Raw genomic sequence first — 19,275 nt, 5'->3', positions numbered from 1 at the left:
CAGCTCTCCAGCCCTTGAAGATTCAGGGAGGGAGAGTAAGCCAAGCCTGGGGAAGGAAAAACTGCTTGGATGAGTAATGACACTTAGGAGCTGCTCAGGTTTCAGGAACGTACAATGCCCCCAAGCCATCTGTATTCACAACTTTCAGCCAGCAGGCTCCATCTCTGGGGCTGAGGGCTGGGGCAAAAAATGGAGAGGCCCCTTCTACAAGGGAGCTAGGGAAAAAAATCATCATGCAGGGATCCAGTGCTCTTTGAGGGCAGAGCTCAGACAATCTCATCACAGGAGAAGGAAGGCTGAGAGAAGGAAGCTGTAGCATCCAGGCAGCATGCGCTGCTTACAGTTCTTGGCAAATGCCTTGGGTAAGGGAGGGGAAGATTTGCTTCACTATGTTCACTGATGCATTATATGGGTAGACGTTTAGTATTCTGAATACTTAAGCCACAGGTGAGATGCAGAGCATTCAGACTTGATTGAAGCTGAGAGAATTCATCCAAATGCTACATTTCTGCGTAGTGCGTATGATTTGTGTGATAATTTACGATATCAAGTTTTGTTTTGGGGGGTGGAGGTTCTTCTCCCCAGTAGGGTAGATTTAACCTACTTGGAAAAAATCTGTTAAGTACACAGACATCATTATATTCTCTAAATGAGAATATAAAAGAAAAAGAAAAAATAATAGATTGTAGGGTGCATGACTTGTTTTTTTTGCTTTGCTTTTTTCAAAGCATCAGTTTAGAATGAACCTTTATTTGGCAGATCTTTTCTTGTCAAATCTTATGACAGCATACCACCATGTTTTCTGAGCATGCCATGTGTTAAAGAGTATCTAATTCAAAGCGCTTCTGTGGGTTTGACCTCCCCCCACAACCCCATAACGCCTGTCAAAAAATCCAGGGATGTTAGGAATTAATCTGACTGTCCAGCCTATAAAACAGAATTGGAGAGAGCTATAGAATCACAGTTTCTAGAACTCTCTAAATATGGGGTAATTTTTTTTCTTCTGTGAAAAAAAATTGTCATGTTTTAAAGATCCAGGGTCTGTTGGGCCACAGGGCTCAGCATCAAATATTTAGCATAGACCCGCCAGCTATCTACAAGGCGTTTAATATTTGATGTTTCTGAGAAGACCTTGCTCCTAGTGTCAAGCAGTTTGGGGAGAGTCTTAGTTTTCTTTTCTTGTAATAAAAGATGAAGTTTCTCTGGCCCTCGTTGTTGTGGAGAAAAACTTGACCCCAAAGGGCTATAAGGCTTGGAAAACAGAAGACAAAGAAAATAACCCTCAAAATGAAATAAGCTGTTGTATTTTTAATCCATGATTGAATGCGTTGGATTAGTGCACTTTTCATAACTGAGAGGTCAAGAATCTCTGTCTTGTAGTGGAAATCACATGTTTTGAACACTGATGATATTGTAGATACAGGACCTCATGTCCAAATGCTACTCCCTTTGGGACAGGAACACACTGAACTCAATGAATATTAAATAGTATTTACTTTAAGAGTAGAAATGCCAATTTCAGGGAAAAGAAGATAAATATTTTTTGCCAAATAGCTTAAGAGGAGAAAAAAACCCAAAACAATAGAAGCAGCTGTTCAAAACTACTCAGAGGTTTGGAATGCTAGAAATAATCCAGCAGAGATGGATTCATAGGCAGAGTACAGGTGACATGATGAAAGGTGCATAGCAAATTACATTTATCATGAATCTGTAGAGTTTTGGGGTGGGTATTATTGATAGGTATATCTGTACATGTGCATATAGGTGTGATGTCAGTGACAGAGACAAAAATGATATATACTTTTTTTAATGTTTTCTAATTGCTATAAAATCTGTCTCTGGGAAAGAAAGCTGAAATGTCTCTTGCCAAATACCGTGTGGACTGTGAAATATTTTCAAGCTGAGCCAACAAATGCATCTCACAAGTGTACAGCAAGTAAAATACTTTGTCTTTTCCATCTTTAGAATGAACATAGAGTGTCTTTAAAAGATCTGTCAATCCAAAGGTTGGCAAAGGAAAGGGAAAGAATTTGGTTTGTTATTTTTTTTCTCTATTGCCATGGAAACGAGTATATATTCCCTTTCAGCCCAGGAAAATGATTTTGTTAAAAGTATGTTGATCTGTGTAGTCTATCCCCAGCTTTTACTCATTCCTGTACGGTAAACCTTTGACTGGCTTGAGGGAGATCTGTTAGTTTCAGAGGACTTCTTAAAATCAGAAAACTTACATTGGCTTAGTACTAAGGCATTCGTTTTTCTAGTTCTCCTTGAAAGCCTGTTGTGGATCTGACCAACTCAAGCAACTCCATCTGTCCCTGCCAGGAACCACAGCTGTGTCAACAACACAAAGTGGTCGTTGTTATCAAAGACAGATCTAAAAGAATGAGAGTAGACACTTTAAATGTGGTCATCACCAGTAAAAGATAATTAATCAGCAGCCCTTTCTGTGTGCTATGGAAACAGTCTGACCTGGGCTTGTGCATCCCAGCAATCCAGACTTCTCATTTTTATGATACGGTTAGGGAGAAGAAGAAACCAAAGGAAGAGGTTTGGACGGATGATAGTATTGTTTTTTTCAGTGTGGTCGTAACATTTGCTTCTTCAGATCACTAACTCGCCACTTCAGAGGTAGGCACTGGCAGTGCCCAAATTAATGGCATTGTCCTGGCAGGATTTGCAGCAACACTTCACAAAGTTGCAGTGCAAAGTTTGGAAGATCCATCAAATATTAAACAAGAGATCTGCAAACCAACATTGGTAAATCCAAATGTGACACAATGTCAGAATTATATTTATAAATAAAAATAAAAATAAATAACACATATAATACATACATATATATATATATATATATATATATATATATATATAAAACATCTAAACCATGTTAAATTACCAAATGCCAGCATATTTTCAGAAGTCTGGTTAGTGCAAGGAACAAAGGGCTTACTGACATTAAACTCCAAAAGTCTGGTTGATTCAGTAGTGGGTTGTTCTTTTTTTGTTGTTGTTGTTGCTTTCTTTTTTTGTTTTTTTTAAGAAATCCTTAAGCATCTTAAATCCAAAGAAAGTCATTAGTTTGGGAAGAAAGTAACCAAATAGAGCAGCCAGTATCCTTCCTTAGAAATTATTGCAAGTTTTTAAGTGTCTTCTTTAGTGCAAATCAAGCTAGTCTTGGAGCAAATTTTCTCAGAGAGGAAGACGACTTTTCGTTTAGTTGCAGCTACTGTGTTCAGATTCTGTACTGACCACCTCTATATGACATTGCTGCCAAAAAGCAGCAGCTGCAATTGTTGATCTGTTTTTGCATATGGTACTGTGTGGTGGAAAGGCCTGTTGTTTGAGCAACCATACCATTATTCCGATCAAGGAAGAGTTCAGCCAGCAGTGTATATGTCAGCATCTGAACCAGTCCTTCAGGGAGGGAGTCTGTCAAGGTCCTTCACATACATCAGTACCTTTTAGACTCTGTACTAGCGTTAGCTCATCTATTGTCTCCTGCAAGCTCCTGCGCGAGTGACATCAGATGTGCACCTCAGCCCTTTTCCCTACAGGAGCCTGAATGAACCTAGGAAGATGTGTTCAGGATCTTCAAAGTACTTTAAAGTTACTTTAAAGACCTGTAGTACTTTAAGGATTGGCTGTTGAAACCAAAAGCCTTAAAAAACAGTGTCTGCATTCCATGCGAAGAACTGACAGTGAGCTTCTGCACCCTGAGATTAGTGCATGACACTTCCCAAAGCACACTGCAGTCGTGCAGGAGAGCTCTCTTAGTTTGGAGCACACCTTCGAAAGGCAGCACCCTGGCTCAGTATGGTTCAAACAGCAGGAGTTGTTGTGATGGCTGTGGTACCATCAGATGCCCGTGGCTGTGGTATGTTCTGATATTTCAGTTAGGGGTGTTGGCTGTAGCTACACAAAGGCACTGCTTGTCTGTTTGGTACAAGAGCCCTCATAACAGAAGGAGTGACAGACACTGAAATACATAGTGCTTTGAGAGTGTATTAAATTATTGCAGTGCTGGGGACTGTCAATTTTTTCACCAGCAAATATTAAACATGAAGGAGAACTATTGGCTGTCAAGGTGTGCCACCTTGACATGATTCCATAAAAGATTCTCTCACTTAATTATTGATACTGTAGCACAGCTTTTCAGATATGTCCTTATTTGTCTTGGGTCACACACATCTCAAAGAAAGAGGCATCCAGCTTGAGCAGCATACAAAACTTCAGTGGCTCCTTGAGGAGATATCTTCTACGTGGACAGGTATATGCTGAATTATGACTGTGGTGAAATTTGGACCATCTCCGCTATCACTGATAGCTGAACAGCACACGGTGATGCAGAATGCGTAAAAGGAATTTAACACAACAAATTCTTCTTGAGTGGTTCAGTAACCTGGGTGTGAAATAATAATTTGTCATTGCTTTTGAAAAGCCTTATGCAAGAGAAGGAGGGAGATTTAGATTAGATTAGATTAGAATCTAAATTCATTCCAAAAGACTGAGACTGGTGTGCTCTTGGAAAGCTGCAATGCTTTGAGACACTCTGCAGAGCAATTCTGACCAAATCACATGCAGAAGAGCTACTGCTTTGATACCTCTTCTGTGTCCATCTCTAAAGTGCTCTGCCTTCAAGGAAGGCTCACAGACCTCAACCCATACAGTCTTAGTTCTTGAAAATTACGTCCACATTAAGAAATGTTTCGGAGCAGAGATAAGCAGGACTTCTGTTGGAGGCGATTAGGACTTTGCAGATAGAAGAGTGGAAGGGGAAGGTACTTTCTTTGTTTCCCTCAGCATGGCGCATACAATTTCAGACTCGCACTGCTCTGCGTGTAACTTCCATGAGCTGGAACTCAGCCGTCTTTCCTCCCACTTAAGCTCTCACCTACTGTCTGTACTCTATGGGAACCTGTAAGCAGGGCTGAGGGCAGAACAAGTCACAGTAACTACACTGGGAGACAGCATGCCGCAATATCTCACCACGTCACAAATAACCAGGTACTTCAGCTGCCCACCGCTCTTCTATGGAGCCACACGGGATCACAAAGATCCTTCCCATTAGTTTTCAAGCATTGTCTGTAAAATCAGTTGGGAGCTTTGGGCAGGAAAGGGGGATGTACCTTCAAGATCAAAGTTTTGCGCCAAAGGTGAAACTTCTAACCTTTCCTCATTCAACCTCTGCTCAGAGAAAAGGAAGTCCTGTAGTGATAGTCTGAGTAATGCTGGGATGCTGTGGACAAGTGATGAAAGGAGGACTTCTTTCTGCTTTCACAGTAACACTGCTATTGTTATTACTGTGGCTATTACGAGTCAGGAATTGAGGAGTGGAAAATGTGGTATGCACTAATGGAGGAGAAAGGAAGCCCCTGCTTTTGTATCTGCTCAAGGGGTTGAAATTTATGGGTATAAAAGTATACAAGCATGTACAAGCAACACCACTTTGAAAGAGACAGTTTTTAAAGGATCTGATTAATTTGAAGCTCACTTATAAAATTGCACACCTTTATTGCAGTTCCTTGCAAAATTAGTCTATATGAAAGATACCTGCTTTGGTATTGTTCTCACCTTTTTGGTAAATGTTCCCATTTCTCAGTAGGTCTGTTTTCTTACCTCATTATTTTCATGTTGTTTCTCTCTTTGACTCATTTTTTCCTCTCTATGTTGTTTCTCTCTTTGACTTATTGTCCTCTTGGGGTGAGGAGGTATCAGCTGCACTGGTCTGCATTCAGTAAGTCTAGCAGACACTGGCTTGCTGATGAGGGCAGCTTGAGATCAGAGATAGAGGGTTAGCCAGCAGGAATGAAAAGAGAAAAGGGAGAGAGGGATACTTAAGACCTTCCTAAACAAGGGTATGGAAATGTTTTCCCAATTAAGGCTTAAGGATTCTAGTGTGTGACACGGTCTTTGAAGGGTCTGTCTCCTTTTTTATATACGCTGTCTGCTTAAGAGAAGACAAGCCTCTGTAAGCAAAGAGAGAGCAAACTGGTCCTCTCTTGGGAAGAAACTTTACCTCCCAGATGGTTGCTTCCAAGCACCCATTCCATACCTGTTAGAGTCCTAGGCAAAATTCTCATGTTAAGCAGATTCTAGGCGCTCCTCGGGCCCAGGGATTTTCTTATCTCCAAAAAACGTCATGTGTTTTCTGATGTTTACTGCCTAATTTCTTCATATGGCCACGCTGATGTCCCGGCAACCATAATCATGTTCTGCTAAACTGAATTTATCCGATGAAAGCCAGCCAGCTGTAGCCAAGCCATGATACTTTGCTCAGCTTGTGTTATCATTACAGTACAGGGACTCAAATTCACCAGATTTAACTGGAGCAGGGGGGAGGAGGGAAGTCAGGCATTACTTTTCAGAGTGAGCTCAAGTCCACACCCATCCAACCCCTTCCCTTTCATTTCAAGTCAGCAAGAAACTGCCAGATATGGATTGCTCAGTATAAATTCCCTTGTGGAGTTTAACACAAGCCAGCTGTGTGCACCTCCTTGGCCACGTGATTCCTCCAGGCCACATTAGCCTCTCTACCCTCCTCCAGTCTTTCAAGACCTGGATGCTAGTAAAACAGAATGACGTTATATTCAGTTTATTGTGGCAAGCCTCCCTCCTCCCTTGACGCGTTCAAGTGCTTGCAGACCCAGGACAGATGAGTAACTGATGCCCTGCAGCGAGCTTTGTGCATCTCTATGACTGACTGCAGATGCTGCCTACCTTGCTTCAGAGATCTGATGGGTTTTCTGGCCAGACCCTCTTGGAGGTTGTCAGCAAAGGGACTTACAGCAGAGCAACTGGTAGCATTTGAATGGGGAAGACTGACAGCTCTAATCTTGTGAGCCTTGGGCAGTGTCACGCAGAGGCTAGCAGTGTGCTCCCTTCCTTGGTTTTCACTTGTTTCCTGTGGCTCTGAGTTACACTGGCAGGCTTCACGGGTGGCAGGAAGCCCCACTAGCCTTGAGTCTGAGATTGCTGCCTTCATCCTTCCCCTTGTGCTCTAGCCTGGCATCCAGAGCCATCAGGACCCGTAGAAAAGCATGCCGTTTCCGTGCGATTCTCAGCCTGCTGAAGTAGCCCCTAGGCAAAGCGTGTACAGATAGCATGCTGAAGGGCAGCGATGGCGTGGCTGCAATGACCGGCCCGGGGACATTACATTTGGGGGTTAGCCGAGGCGCGGGCAGGCCATCCATCTGTGCTCAGAAGGCCAAGAGTATAGCTAGCAGGCAAGTGGTCAGAGAATGGACTACAGATAGCTCTGGCTGCTGTAGTGGTGAAGCTGTCTTGTCTTGTACTCCATGGCTATATGCTATCTGTTCTGTACAGTATAGCTCCTGTGGATTCAAACCCTTGGCTTTCCTGTGGGAACAGCCACAGAGGCATGCCAGGGGAGAAGAAATCATCTTTTCTCTAATGAGAGGCAGTTGCATAGAAGACCATGTCCGTGTAGTATTTGCCATCAGGATATTGGAAGAGAAGACACTAGATTCAGTGAGATGTGTCCTTTGTCACTTGTATGGATGTGGGATCTTCTTCCCTAACCTGGGCTCCTGTCACAAGTCTTTCATCCTGAAATTAGAGAGTGGAGACAGAAATTTGGGAGAGGGCCTAGTAACTACAAAGATCATTCAGGCAACAGATGAAAAAGCCCTAATTTCTAGTAAGTGCCACTAATCTCCTGACTGACCTGCTGTTGCCTGTGCTTCTGTTTTGTCTTCCAGCACTCTCTCAAAGTGTTGCCACGCCATGGTGGCCCTCCTGTACCCCTTCACGTGGCAGCACACCTACATCCCCGTGCTGCCGCCTTCCATGATCGATATTGTGTGCTCGCCCACCCCCTTCCTCATCGGCCTGCTCTCCAGCTCTCTGCCCCGCCTGAAGGAGCTCCCGGTAGAGGAGGTGAGCCACGCACTCCAAAAACCTTCCTGTTAAAAAAAAATATATTGCTCTCAGAGGGCTGAGTTGTCTCCTGTCCTAGAAAGGCTGCTGTTAAGAACCATGTTTGCCCCTATCGTTTTAATGCAGGGTGGTGGTGTCACCACAGAAAACTGCAGGTCGCTGTTTGGCAGCTAACGATGTGCAAGGATCAAGCTCTCATCTTTTGGCTGCCACCAGCATGGGACAAGAAAGGAGGCGAACATTGCCCCGGGGGATGCTGCAAGGCGGAGGGCTGCGTTCTGCTCATGCGGAGCTTGGGAGTGGGGGGTGCTGGAATCTCCCACAGTGGGGTTGTGCGGGTAGAGGATTATTTTTAAAAGTTTCTGGTGGTTTCTGGAAAGTGTTGTCTAGGGGCTAAGGACAAAGTCTGCCAGACATGAATTGTACTTGCTAGAAATTGTCCAGGATAGCTGCCCTTCTGTCTAATTAACATGGATACCTAATGAAATGCATAAATAATTAGAAACTAGACTGGTTCACAGTGTGCAAGGGTGAACATAGCCAGGACTTATCAACGAGCCAGAACGTTTCCATCCCTGCACACTCAGAGCAACGCAGGGCAGCGTTTGAGCAGGAAAGATAGGAAGTCTGATCCAAGCACGGCGTGAGCAGCATTAGCACAGCACTGAGCCAGGGCAGTGAGAAGCGGTGGGCTGGGCTCGGAGAACAGCCTCTTTTTGTCCAAGCTGTTCTGTGGTTTGCGGTGAAGTAGTTAGAAAGCCACATCAAGGGCCTCACTCTTGGCTAGTGCTGGATGCCTCCTCCAGCTGCTCTGGTGGTTAAGGGGAACAGGGGCAGGGCTGAAGTGTTTCCTCCAGGACGGTTAAAGATTAAGATAAACTCTAATGATGGAAATAATGATTTCCTGCTTTTCTTCTCACTCTCTGTTAGGTCCTTGTGGTTGACCTTGTAAATAACCGGTTTCTGAGACAGGTGAGCAGAGCTACTTCATATCCTGCATCTTCTGTCACCTTCCTCTGACATGCCTTGCCTCTAGAGACCTCAGTCTCTGTTTGCTGACCTACCTGGCTGACTGGAGCACTTACTCCCCCTGCAGACTGAGGCGGGATTTGTGATTGGCAGTATTATAGTGGTTACTGTGCACTTATGTAGTATCAGACTCCTAAAGCAACTACAGATGTTAAGGACTGAATCATTATGCATTTTTTAAGAGGTTAAACCATGGCACCTGGGGACTACAGGTCCTTGACATACCATAAGACTGAGAACAGAATGGAAGAGCCTTGGCTCAGCACCATCTTCTGGGCAGCACTTGCAGCTCCCAGGGAGTTGTGACTCTTCCAGTTTGTGTCTGCCAGTCCCTCTCCTATCACTTATCCCTACCCTGAGTAGGAAGGGAACCTCGATGTTTCCTTCAGATCCCATCCTGCCCTTGGAGTTTGTGATTCTTCATTCTGGCCATTACATTGTATGGGTCGCAACTAGGAAGCCAACGATCAGGAGTGTAGCTGCTGCTTTGCGGACAAGACTGCCTGCAGGTTTTTCTTCCCTTTGTCCTGGAGAGGAGAAGCAGGATATCTAAGGGGAGAGGATGGAAGAGAGAATGTGTTTCTGGCCCTAGAAGCCAGTTTAGGCCCAGAGCTCTACCACATCCCTGCGCAGTGCTGGCTGTGTGGATCTCTCCTAGAGCCTCAGGTCCCATAGGTAAAATGGGACAAGAGCACCTCCTGCTGCAGGAAATAGCATATTGATGAAGGTCACTCCTCTAATGGAGTTCGTGCTTGTCAGCTGCTTTAGCTGTGTGAATTGTGTTTGCATCTTTTTAATGGCAGATGTGGAGTGAAATGTTTTACATTATACCTTTCTCTCAGAGATTTAAGCTAGATCATGTTGTCTCAGCCAGGGCTGGTAAGAGCTCACACACAGTCACCACTTGATCTGTAGGAACTTCTTAAGTCTCTGTAATGTGATCACTGTTTGAGCAAAGCCAGGCAAGCAGTTGTGCTTACCTGGCTGCATGCCAGCATTGTTCAGATAAGTCTTGTTTGTGGTGTTACTGGTGCTCTCAGACAGATAGCGGAGCTGAGGGTAAGCCTTGGCAGGTCATCTCTCAGGTCAGACACCTGAAATCTTTCCAGCATAGGAGAGTATTTGTGACAAGATACCCCCTTTTCTGCTCCCCCCATCCTTTCTTGAGAGTCTTGGCCTGGCAGTGTTGGGAAAGTGCCAAGTACATTACGAGTTCTCCCTCTCCTCTCCTTGCAGTTCATTTTTAGTGCTCCCCTGCTGTATCAGGGGCTGGGTAGGATCTGGCAGAGGAGAAGGGCAGGCCCCTGCCATATGGCGGCCCCAGACCCTGAGGACATGGCTCTGTTTTGCAGATGGAAGATGAGGACTCCATTCTGCCTCGGAAGCTGCAGGCCGCCTTAGAGCATATCTTGGAGCAGAGGAACGAGCTGGCAAGCGACAAGGAGGAGGGCTCTGTGAATGGCAAGCAGGGTAAAGGACAGTGTCTTCCAGTCTAAAACCATGTCTCTTCCTGCCCCTTCTTCTCCTGTCACTCCTTATTGAAGAGCTGGGATTAGGGCTGAATTTAACACTGCAGGAATTGGAAATAGGCCAGGATTTTACTTGAATTTATTTACTGAATAATTATTTATTAAATATTCCATTGCACAGTTCTTATCCCCTTCCTAGTTCTGTCCTTCATTTCTTCATGGCTCTAGGGAGCATCTGTAATCCTTTCAGGTGGGGATTCCACAGGCCTCTCTCTGCTGATGACCATATGAATGATGCACACTCCTACAGTGGACAGTCAATGTGTAGAATTAGTCTGTGAAGCAACAGAGCAGGTTGCAAGAGACTGATCCAACACAGCTCTTTGTGGGGGTATAAGGGTATAACCTGATTGCAGAAAAGCCAAGACAGAGCTAGGTGGCTTTCAGATTAATAGCAGCCCACTCCCTTTCTCCATTGCAAGCACTTCCTAGGATGATGTCTCTATCAGTGAGCTTTTTCCACTGAGGCTGGATCTGAAAAAGGCCAATGAGTATGTACCTGGAGTGGGTAAAACACCACAGATGACTCTTGGAGTAAAGAATACTGCTTCTCCTAGTACATACTTGCAGCACTGCCCTCACCACTGCCTCTTTCTTGTCTCCTTAGAGTCCAGCCCTTTGAATGAGGTGGTGTCTGAAGCCTTTGTCCGTTTCTTTGTGGAGATTGTGGGCCACTACTCCCTCTTCCTGACACCCAACGAGCGAGATGAGCGGACTCTGCAGCGTGAGGCTTTCCGGAAGTCTGTCTCCTCCAAGAGTCTCCGACACTTCCTGGAAGTTTTTATGGAGACGCAGATGTTTGGGGGCTTCATTCAAGAGCGGGAGCTGCGGAAGCAGGGGGTCAGAGGTGAGGGGCTCTGCTAGAGTCATCCACAGTTGTGGAAATGTTGCTCTTGCTCCTGCGAGAGTTGGGAGATTCACACTAGCAGCCAGCTTCATCCTCAGCAATATGGTGGGAAGCTGTAGTGTGCAGGGACATTAGGAGGGAAGCAGTAGGAAAGTTCTAGTGCAGGCTGATGGTCTGTTGTGATATCCCCATGTGGACTTCAAGAGGTCACTCACAAATCTTTTTGTCTCTGTTTCCTTATCTTCCCAAAGGAGGAACATCTGGTAGTTCCTTACTGGCGTTAAGCCACCCTTCACCACTGCAATAAGTGACATAAGGCATATCCTCCATGTGTGCCCCTTCCATTCCTTGTTGAATGACGTAACTGTCACAGGAGGGCATATTGCTAGAACTGTATTTGTTATTGCAATCCCTCCTCCCAGACACTGGCACTTGGGAAGTGTGTCTACAGACAAAATGGGCTGGATTGATTACAGCTGTTCAGTCTAGTAAAAATACAAATGTTTGTGTCCTTTCCAGAGCTGCTTCTGTGTTTCACTCCTGTTATCCCACAGTCCTTAGGGCTCTGCTGGCATCCAGTTTCTCATCCCTATAGCTGCTCAGTGCTGGTTTAGCAGTTTCCTCCAAAGTGCTAATGAGCAGTGGACTTTTGAATAGGTGGCTGAGTAAAAGAGTTTTTGCAGAGCGGTAAAATGTGGCTCCCACATGATGATTCCCCAGATGACCTCACTTTCTGGATTTAGTCACGTTCATAACAGAATGAACGGAGGTATGGTCTCTTCCTATGTGAGGTTACAACAGATCACTCAGCCTTGCAGTGCTGGGGGAGGAGGTGGCAACATGGCTAGGAGTCCCATGGACTTGGACAAAGCTCCTGTCCCAGATCTGGGCCTAGCTGATGGAGGAGGTTGGGTGAGTTGTTCACTATCCCATGCAAGAGTTCTTTGGTAAGCCAGGACAGTATGCTTTCAGATATACTTCTTTCTTTTATTTATAACGAAGCAAAACAGTAGTTGCTGACTTCTTTCTTCCTGCAGGTCTGTTTGAGGTACGGGCTCAGGAGTACCTGGAAACACTTCCCAGTGGGGAGCAGAGTGGAGTCAATAGGTTTCTGAAAGGCCTAGGTAAGGGCTCAGCAAAGCCACTAGCTTTTCTTGAGGTTTAGGCTCTTCTTCCCTTGATATCATGCCCAGAGATTCAACAACAGGGATTGTTCAACATAGGGTGTCAGGACTCTCCCACTGACAGCGTGTGGCTTCTTGCAGAGCAGTGCTTTGAGCCTTGATGGAGTGATTAGTGCCTGACCCCTAGCAGTGGGGGATTGGGTGAGGAGGAGCCACCTGGCTCACTGGTGGATCTGCCTGCTGACCTGCCACTTGTCTGAAGGATGGTGAGGGACCAGAGTTTGGACCATGAGCTGTTTCTGAGACTTCTAAAGGAAGACGGAGGATCTGAGGAGACAATGGAGTGACCAGTGACTCAGGTGTATTGGATGCTGTTCTTGGTGGGGAGAGTAACAAACTTTCCCTGGGCTTCAACTCTACCTGGAGGAATCAGCGGTGGGAATTGCCTAGGAGTGTTGAAAGGCTGAATTCAATTCCCACTGTAAGGGGATTGAGAAGAGAGCTCCAGTAAGAGGTTAGACACCCTTGGTGAGGGGGAGCCTGGACACCCTAGCTAAGAGAGCTGGGTCTTATGTTCAGATCCCATCCCTCTCTTGTTTTGGCCATTCTGAAAGAGCAGTAATGTGTATGGGGCTGGTGTCCCCTTGCCTCTTATCCCCGTGCGGTCTGGCCAAGTGAGCTTAGTAATATGTTCTCCTTCCAGGACTGCTGGGTAAATAGGAAAGGTGTGCCTGAGCCCATGCTTGCAGGTCCCAGTCTGCAATGCTGTTCCCAGGGGGGTAAGCACAGCAGTGACCTGCTCTGCAGGCATCTGATTCCTTCCTCGCAGGGCAGGTAGCTCTGGATAAGGACCCCATGCTGACAGCAGGGGCAATTCTCTGTATAGGCTTGCTCAGCCAGTAGCAGCAGGGAGAGTGACACTTGTCTTGCCTGTTACTGTGATAAGTCTGTTTTCTTTTCTCCATCTTTTCAGGTAGCAAAATGAAATTCCTTCACAAAAAATAAGAGTGAAGCACACACTCATTCCACAGAAGAGAAGGGCTTTACCATTTAACACCAACAGATCGGACTGTTATCAATCATTACCGTTTGGCGTGCTCCCAGGGGCCAACAGCCTTGGGCGAGCTGACCACTGGAGACTGGAGGAGGCCGGGATGTGCTCACGCAGGTGTGTGGTGCCACAAGAAGATTTGATGACCACAGAACTGCCTGGACAAGTCTCTGGATTTCTACAGTACCATGCACTGGACCAAGCGCTCTCTGAACTCTGCACTAGCATGTTGCAGATGTCCCAGCGGATTGGATCTCTTAGCTAGTCAATTCTTTGTTTTGTTGTATTTTCCTATTTATATTGGGGTTAGAACAAATATTAACCAATGACTCTTGCCCTGCCTCCTCTCCGCATGGTGTTACAAGAGGCCAGAATGGGACTCCTGCAGGAACTGAGCAGAGCTCAAACGCCAGGGAGAAGAAAGAGGAGATGTATGAAATAGGTCTTTGCAAAATGAGGACACTGAGGACCATAAGGATGCAGACTGACCAGGAGGAGCTTATGAGCAGGGGGTACGGGTGAGGGAGAACCACTAAACCTACTGAGGACTTGATTGGCCAGCCTGCTACCAGGGTGGCTGTGCCAGGGGGTCCTGGCACAAGGAGAGGCCTTTCCTTATGCAATGTAATTAAAAGTGAGTGGCATAAAAGGTATACAGCACCTTGGGTATTCTTTGAGGGGGAGCTGTGTATCTGCCCACTCGCCCCTCTGGGGCTGAGCATTGGGCTGGAGGAGACATCTAGCAGCTGAGCCCTCGGCTTTGTTGCCCGCACATGCCTTGGTGCCAAGTGGGTCTTGTTTCTCTTGCCTGGGCTGCTTGCAGACAGATTCAAAAATGGGGCTCTCTTGCAGGATCTTGCCTCTGAGACTGGCTTCCAGATGGTCGGATGGGTCCTTCTTTCCCACTTCTGAGTGTTGCTGCTGATCAGCTCAGGCATTGCCAGGCAACTGGTAATGTCTCTCCAGCAGTGTTAGAAAACAGAGTGATGCTAGGTAAGGCTGATTAGAATAAAAATCAGGACATCAGCTCTACAAGGAAATGCTTGGTGAGAGGAGCTGTTTGAAGGTGCATTCTAGAGGAGCTCTTGCCTGGGTTACATGGTTGCTACTTGCCCTCATTCACTGAGGCTCTCTGCGATTTTGAAGCCGTATCTATGGTTCATTGAAGCCATGAGAGGAAGGAACCCCCTGCCATATCTGGTCCTCCAAACTGCCTGAGAGAGCAATAAGAAGCAGGCAGGAGGAGTATGGCTGCTACTTTTTTCTGTGCTTTCTGAGGGGAGATATCGGGGCCTGCTGTTGCCCCTCCTTTAAGTTTGTCTGCCAGCCTCCCTTCTGCTTCTGGGGAAGGAGGCATGGAGTGGCACGAGGGAGGTGTGTTGAAGTTGAGGGAATTTGAAGGCTTTTTCTCAACTGGCACGAAAGTTGTTTCCCTTCCACTGCTTGTGAAGGCAGCCAGCCAAGAATGACTGGAGCATCTCCTCTGCTGTTTGGAAAGGAAATGAGGGTAAGTTTGCTGCTGCCTGAATGGAAAATCTCTGCCCTCCAGGAGGGTTGCAGGATGGTTGGCTCAGCGAGAGGTACATACAGGCAAGGAAGAAGTCCTTGGGGCAGCAATATTTGGGGCAGCTGTGCTACACAGGACTGATAGGGTTTTGCAAATGGTCTGAGTTCTCTTGTGGTCAGTGGGCTATCGTGGGATAGAAGGCCTTTTTGAGCAATATCAAGGTTCAGAGGAGCTCACTTCCACTCAGTGCAGTAGGAGCTGAGGATCCAGTAATTACTGGGGTCTTTTGAAGCCTATATGTCCAAAGATTCATACAATGGCAGCCACTTTCCCTGTTAGCGCTGATGTTAAAGTACAGAGGAGGTGGGCTGTGGCGGGGTGGTGGCAGGAATGGATGTCTGGGTAGGTGGGGTGGATGGTGGAGGGATGAGCGAAGAGGATTTATACGGTGCTTTGTTGGCTCCCAACTTAGTGGAACATGTTATATCTATGATATATAGAGCTATTTGAGTGTTGTGATAGATAAGGGACAGCAGTAGTATCATGCTGGGTGCAGGGACAAGACAGCACCAGAATCTTGGTGCTTCCCAACTGATGTATGGAGACAGTTGGAGCAGTGATAAAGGGGGACTGGACAAGCCAGCCTGCAGCTGACCCTGCAAGTGTGTCCGGCAGAGTGGGCCCACATGTAGGGGTCTGCGGAGTTAGTGTGGTTACTTGAAACATATGGTGCTGTGTTTGCCTTTAGTCAAATTCAGTACACCAGGCTTTTACAATACTATGCTCATTTATTCTGGTCTCTGCCGCAGGGCTCTTTACAAAGTGAAAAAAGAACTTAGAGAAAGTACCCGAGGGAGGAGACATGCGATAGCCGCATTCGCACATGAACTGCAAAGTGAGGGAGAGGCAGGAGGCTGTTCAGCTGGAGGAACTGCTTCATCAGATTCAACGTGTGGAAGAGCAGAGAGGGGATATGAGAACGGGGAGTGGTTTGTGGAGCGGAGAAATTGGTAAGAATTAAAAACAGACTTTAAAGACCGTGAAAGCAACTGACCATGAAGGAGATGCAAGCCAACGTAGTTGTGAGCGCACTCCGCGGGTTGGCGAGGGTGAAGGTGGGAGTGCAGTGGCCCCAGAGTCAGGCCTGCCAGCATCCTCGGCCACTCTGTGGCTCATCCCCTGTCACCCTACTGAAATTTTGCACTATTTAGTCTAGTTTGCTGCAGGACACAGTAGCTACACACCAAAGGAAATTGCTGGGAGCTGTGGTGTAATTTAAGGTTAATTAAATGCTGTGTGTTAGTTCTCCTTTTAGAAGATGCCTTTCCTTCTGTCACTGTCCAATTTAAATGACTACCTGTCCTTCTCTCCAAAGCTGTGCTTAGAAAAGCCCTTCTCTAGCCTCCTACCTATAATTTAAAAATCTATGGGTTTTTTCCCCCCTAGGATAGTGCCAACAGCCCAAGCCAGGTGTTGCTCGTGGTCTCAATACAAAGGCTGGTGAGGGCTGGTGACACGAGCAGCTGCCCTCCACTAGCACTGCCACATTTGGTCTTCACAACTTGCTTCAGTCTTAGGAACCTCATCTGAGATGGTAGCTCTATCTAGTCTGTGAAATGGTGACTTCTGTAGCTAAGACTCCATCTATCCTCCAGAAGGATTTTTCTTGATAATAATTAAAGCATACAAAAGTGAGAGCATCTGATGCTTCCTACACAGGACAGACCACAGCTGTCCTTTACTAGCAACAAGGTACAGATTGCTCCCTCTGGCAGAATTGAGTGATGTCCATGAAAAGCCACACAGAGCAGGTTGGATGAACAGGTTAAAGACATTGATTTTTTTTTTCTGTACTTCTGTGAGCTTGGGCGTATAGGAATACAATTAGATCAGGATGGTGGATCTTTTCCCAGCAACCCCATGATTTACAAGGAGCAAAGAGAGGAATTTCTGAAGCACTGGAGCAGTCTCTGCAGTAAGTGAAAAATCTTGAAATCTTCTTGCTGTGGAGAATTTGTATGTGAAGCTTATCTCTTCACAACCAAAAGCTCTTATTTTTTCTACCGAAAGCATGTGTTTTCTTTGCTTTTTTTTTAGAGATAGAAAAACTGAGTTTCACAAAGCTCAGGTGCACCCACACGCGGAAAGGCATTCCCCTCTCTCCATAAAGCAGCCAGGATGCCGATAAAGCCTTGTGGAGAGGTAAACGGAGAGGAGGTTTCAGCTCATTTCTGTCCTCTAGAGCCAGGTGTCCTACGCGGTCCCCCTACAGCCAAGCCTCTGCCTGGAAGCTTGGCATTACATTTCTCAAATGACATTTTCAACAGAACAGTTTTTCTTCCTCCATTGGAGCTGTGGTAAGGAATTGGGAGGGTTTGTTGGGGTGCTCCAGACTAACAGATTTCTTGGCTGAACTTCAATTCTCATGTGAACGTGCTGAAGCACTGGCAGCTTTTACCTGCAATATGCTAACAGCTCAAAATAAAATAGATTGTAAAATAACCACATTTGTTGCCTTTTGGAGCTGCATGTAACAGGACAGCTCCAAGTGTGCTCTGCCAGCACAAGGCTCTGAATATGTTCATTGGCAGCTCCAAGGAAAGTGGGAATCAAACCTACATAGCTTACAAAATCCTGGAGGCTAAAAAAGCAGTGGCAAGAAAAGCACAGTAAAATAAATGTTTACAACTTTGTAATTAAGGGTTTAAAATAAAACTTAGACAAAAAAAAAAATTGGTCTCCAGTTGTAGGACAGCCTCTCCAGTGTTATGTCAAGCTGTATTGCTCCAGGATGAGCAGGACCACATGTCTTTAAGTGCTTTATATGCTTTGGAGGAATCCACCTGCCAAGAAAAGACATAAGAGCAGCTGTGCTAGGTCTGCCAACAGCAGATGCCCAGAGAAGATTGCACAAACAGAGCATATATAATGGGTATGCCCTATATGCTATATATACTTTATTCCCAGAGCATTGTATTTGCCCACTGTATATCCAGCAATCACAGGCTTCCTGTGCCAGCGCTAACATCTCTATATTTAATAGCACTGGATGGGTTTCTTTTCCATGAGCGTATATAAATGAGGGTATACAAACTTGATGAGAAAACAGATGAGTCTGTAGGAAGTGTTGATTTATTAAAATATGCTGGCGCTGCCAGTCAAGGGAACGGGGACCCTCAGCTTGTGCAGTTAAAAACCTAGGTCACTGCTACCTGCCACTCCTCACCTAACCAAGCAACTCCTGTACACCGACATGAGCAGCGTTGCTCGATTGGGAAACCATAATACTTAGTGTCTCTGGAAAGCTTTACATCTCCTCCTCTCCTATGTTTTACCAAATAACAAGCTGCCAGTGCTGTATGGCTGTCAAGACACTTGTGAGGCAGATGAGGCAACTCAAGTCCAGAGATGCCAATTAAGTTTCCCCAAGTTTTTACAAGAAGTCTGTGGCCTGGTGGGGAGCAGAGCCCACGCCGCTTGACCTCAAGCCATTGGTTAAACCCTGAGCTCTTTTCTCCTGCCCATCTTGCCCATGCCGGCTGGCAGCAGGGACCAAAGTCAGCCACTTTTTTCCAGAGGGAAACGTGGGGCAGGGGTGAGTCTGTGCAGGACGGCTCAGAGGTCCTCAAAGACTAAAGCAGAGCGGGTGAGGACTGCACTGGAAAAATGGCATTTCCGACGCTTTCTGTCCCATCAGTCTGCAGCACCTGAGGCACCCGGTGTCCCAGAAACATCTACAAGGCCTCCCAAGAAGGGGGAGCCAGGGGAGGGAAGCCCGCACGGCCCTCCCAGAGGGGAGCCTTGCTGTGGTAGCTGGCACCATCCCAGGCAGCTGAATTTGGGCGACAAGACTCTCCCAAACCTTCTTAGGATCTCTCTTAGGGGAGACCCGATTTTGCTGGGTTTGGAGGGGTTTTGCTGAAGGGCTGCGCCTGCGGGTGGCCGTGTGCTGGGCGACCCTGGTGCCCCATGGCCACAACGCACTGCCGCCGGAGGGGCTCACGCTCTACCTTTTTCCCGGGAAACCGCTTTCAAGTCGCACGTCCCCTTGGGTGGCTTGCAGGTGTAGAGGCCGAGGCAGCCGTCGCAGTCAGAGGGCTTCTGGCAGGGCCGCGACTGAATCCCATGGCAGGAGTACTGGAAAGGGAGAGAGGTGGCCACAGTGCCGGCGTCCTCCGTCATTTCCCGGCCCGGGCGCTGTGCTCCTGCCGGGGCTCCGCTGGTTACACTAAGCAGCGTCCCGACGCCCATGCTGCTGAAGTGCCCCCAGGCCTGAGGACTTATTTTCTGCG

The 19,275-nt window shown here is 46.6% G+C and overlaps 1 protein-coding gene across 3 annotated transcripts in view; it reads left to right on the top strand.

Annotated features, from left to right (window-relative positions):
• The window catches only part of DENND2A (DENN domain containing 2A), a 63,725-nt gene extending 49,596 nt beyond the window's left edge, over positions 1 to 14,129 (top strand). For all 3 annotated transcript variants that reach the window (XM_062589823.1, XM_062589804.1, XM_062589813.1), the window contains exons 15-20: positions 7,719 to 7,896; positions 8,827 to 8,868; positions 10,278 to 10,395; positions 11,062 to 11,301; positions 12,339 to 12,425; positions 13,399 to 14,129. In XM_062589823.1, the coding sequence (XP_062445807.1) occupies positions 7,719 to 7,896; positions 8,827 to 8,868; positions 10,278 to 10,395; positions 11,062 to 11,301; positions 12,339 to 12,425; positions 13,399 to 13,430 (697 nt within the window). In that variant the 3' untranslated portion in view covers positions 13,431 to 14,129. The remainder of the gene's footprint in view (positions 1 to 7,718; positions 7,897 to 8,826; positions 8,869 to 10,277; positions 10,396 to 11,061; positions 11,302 to 12,338; positions 12,426 to 13,398) is intronic.
• Positions 14,130 to 19,275: the final 5,146 nt, after the last annotated feature.

Source organism: Rhea pennata, chromosome 1, assembly GCF_028389875.1.
Source record: "Rhea pennata isolate bPtePen1 chromosome 1, bPtePen1.pri, whole genome shotgun sequence".
Taxonomy (NCBI): Eukaryota; Metazoa; Chordata; class Aves; order Rheiformes; family Rheidae; genus Rhea; species Rhea pennata.
Note: the sequence above shows the minus strand (reverse complement) of the source record. Positions and strands in the feature narration are given on the sequence as shown.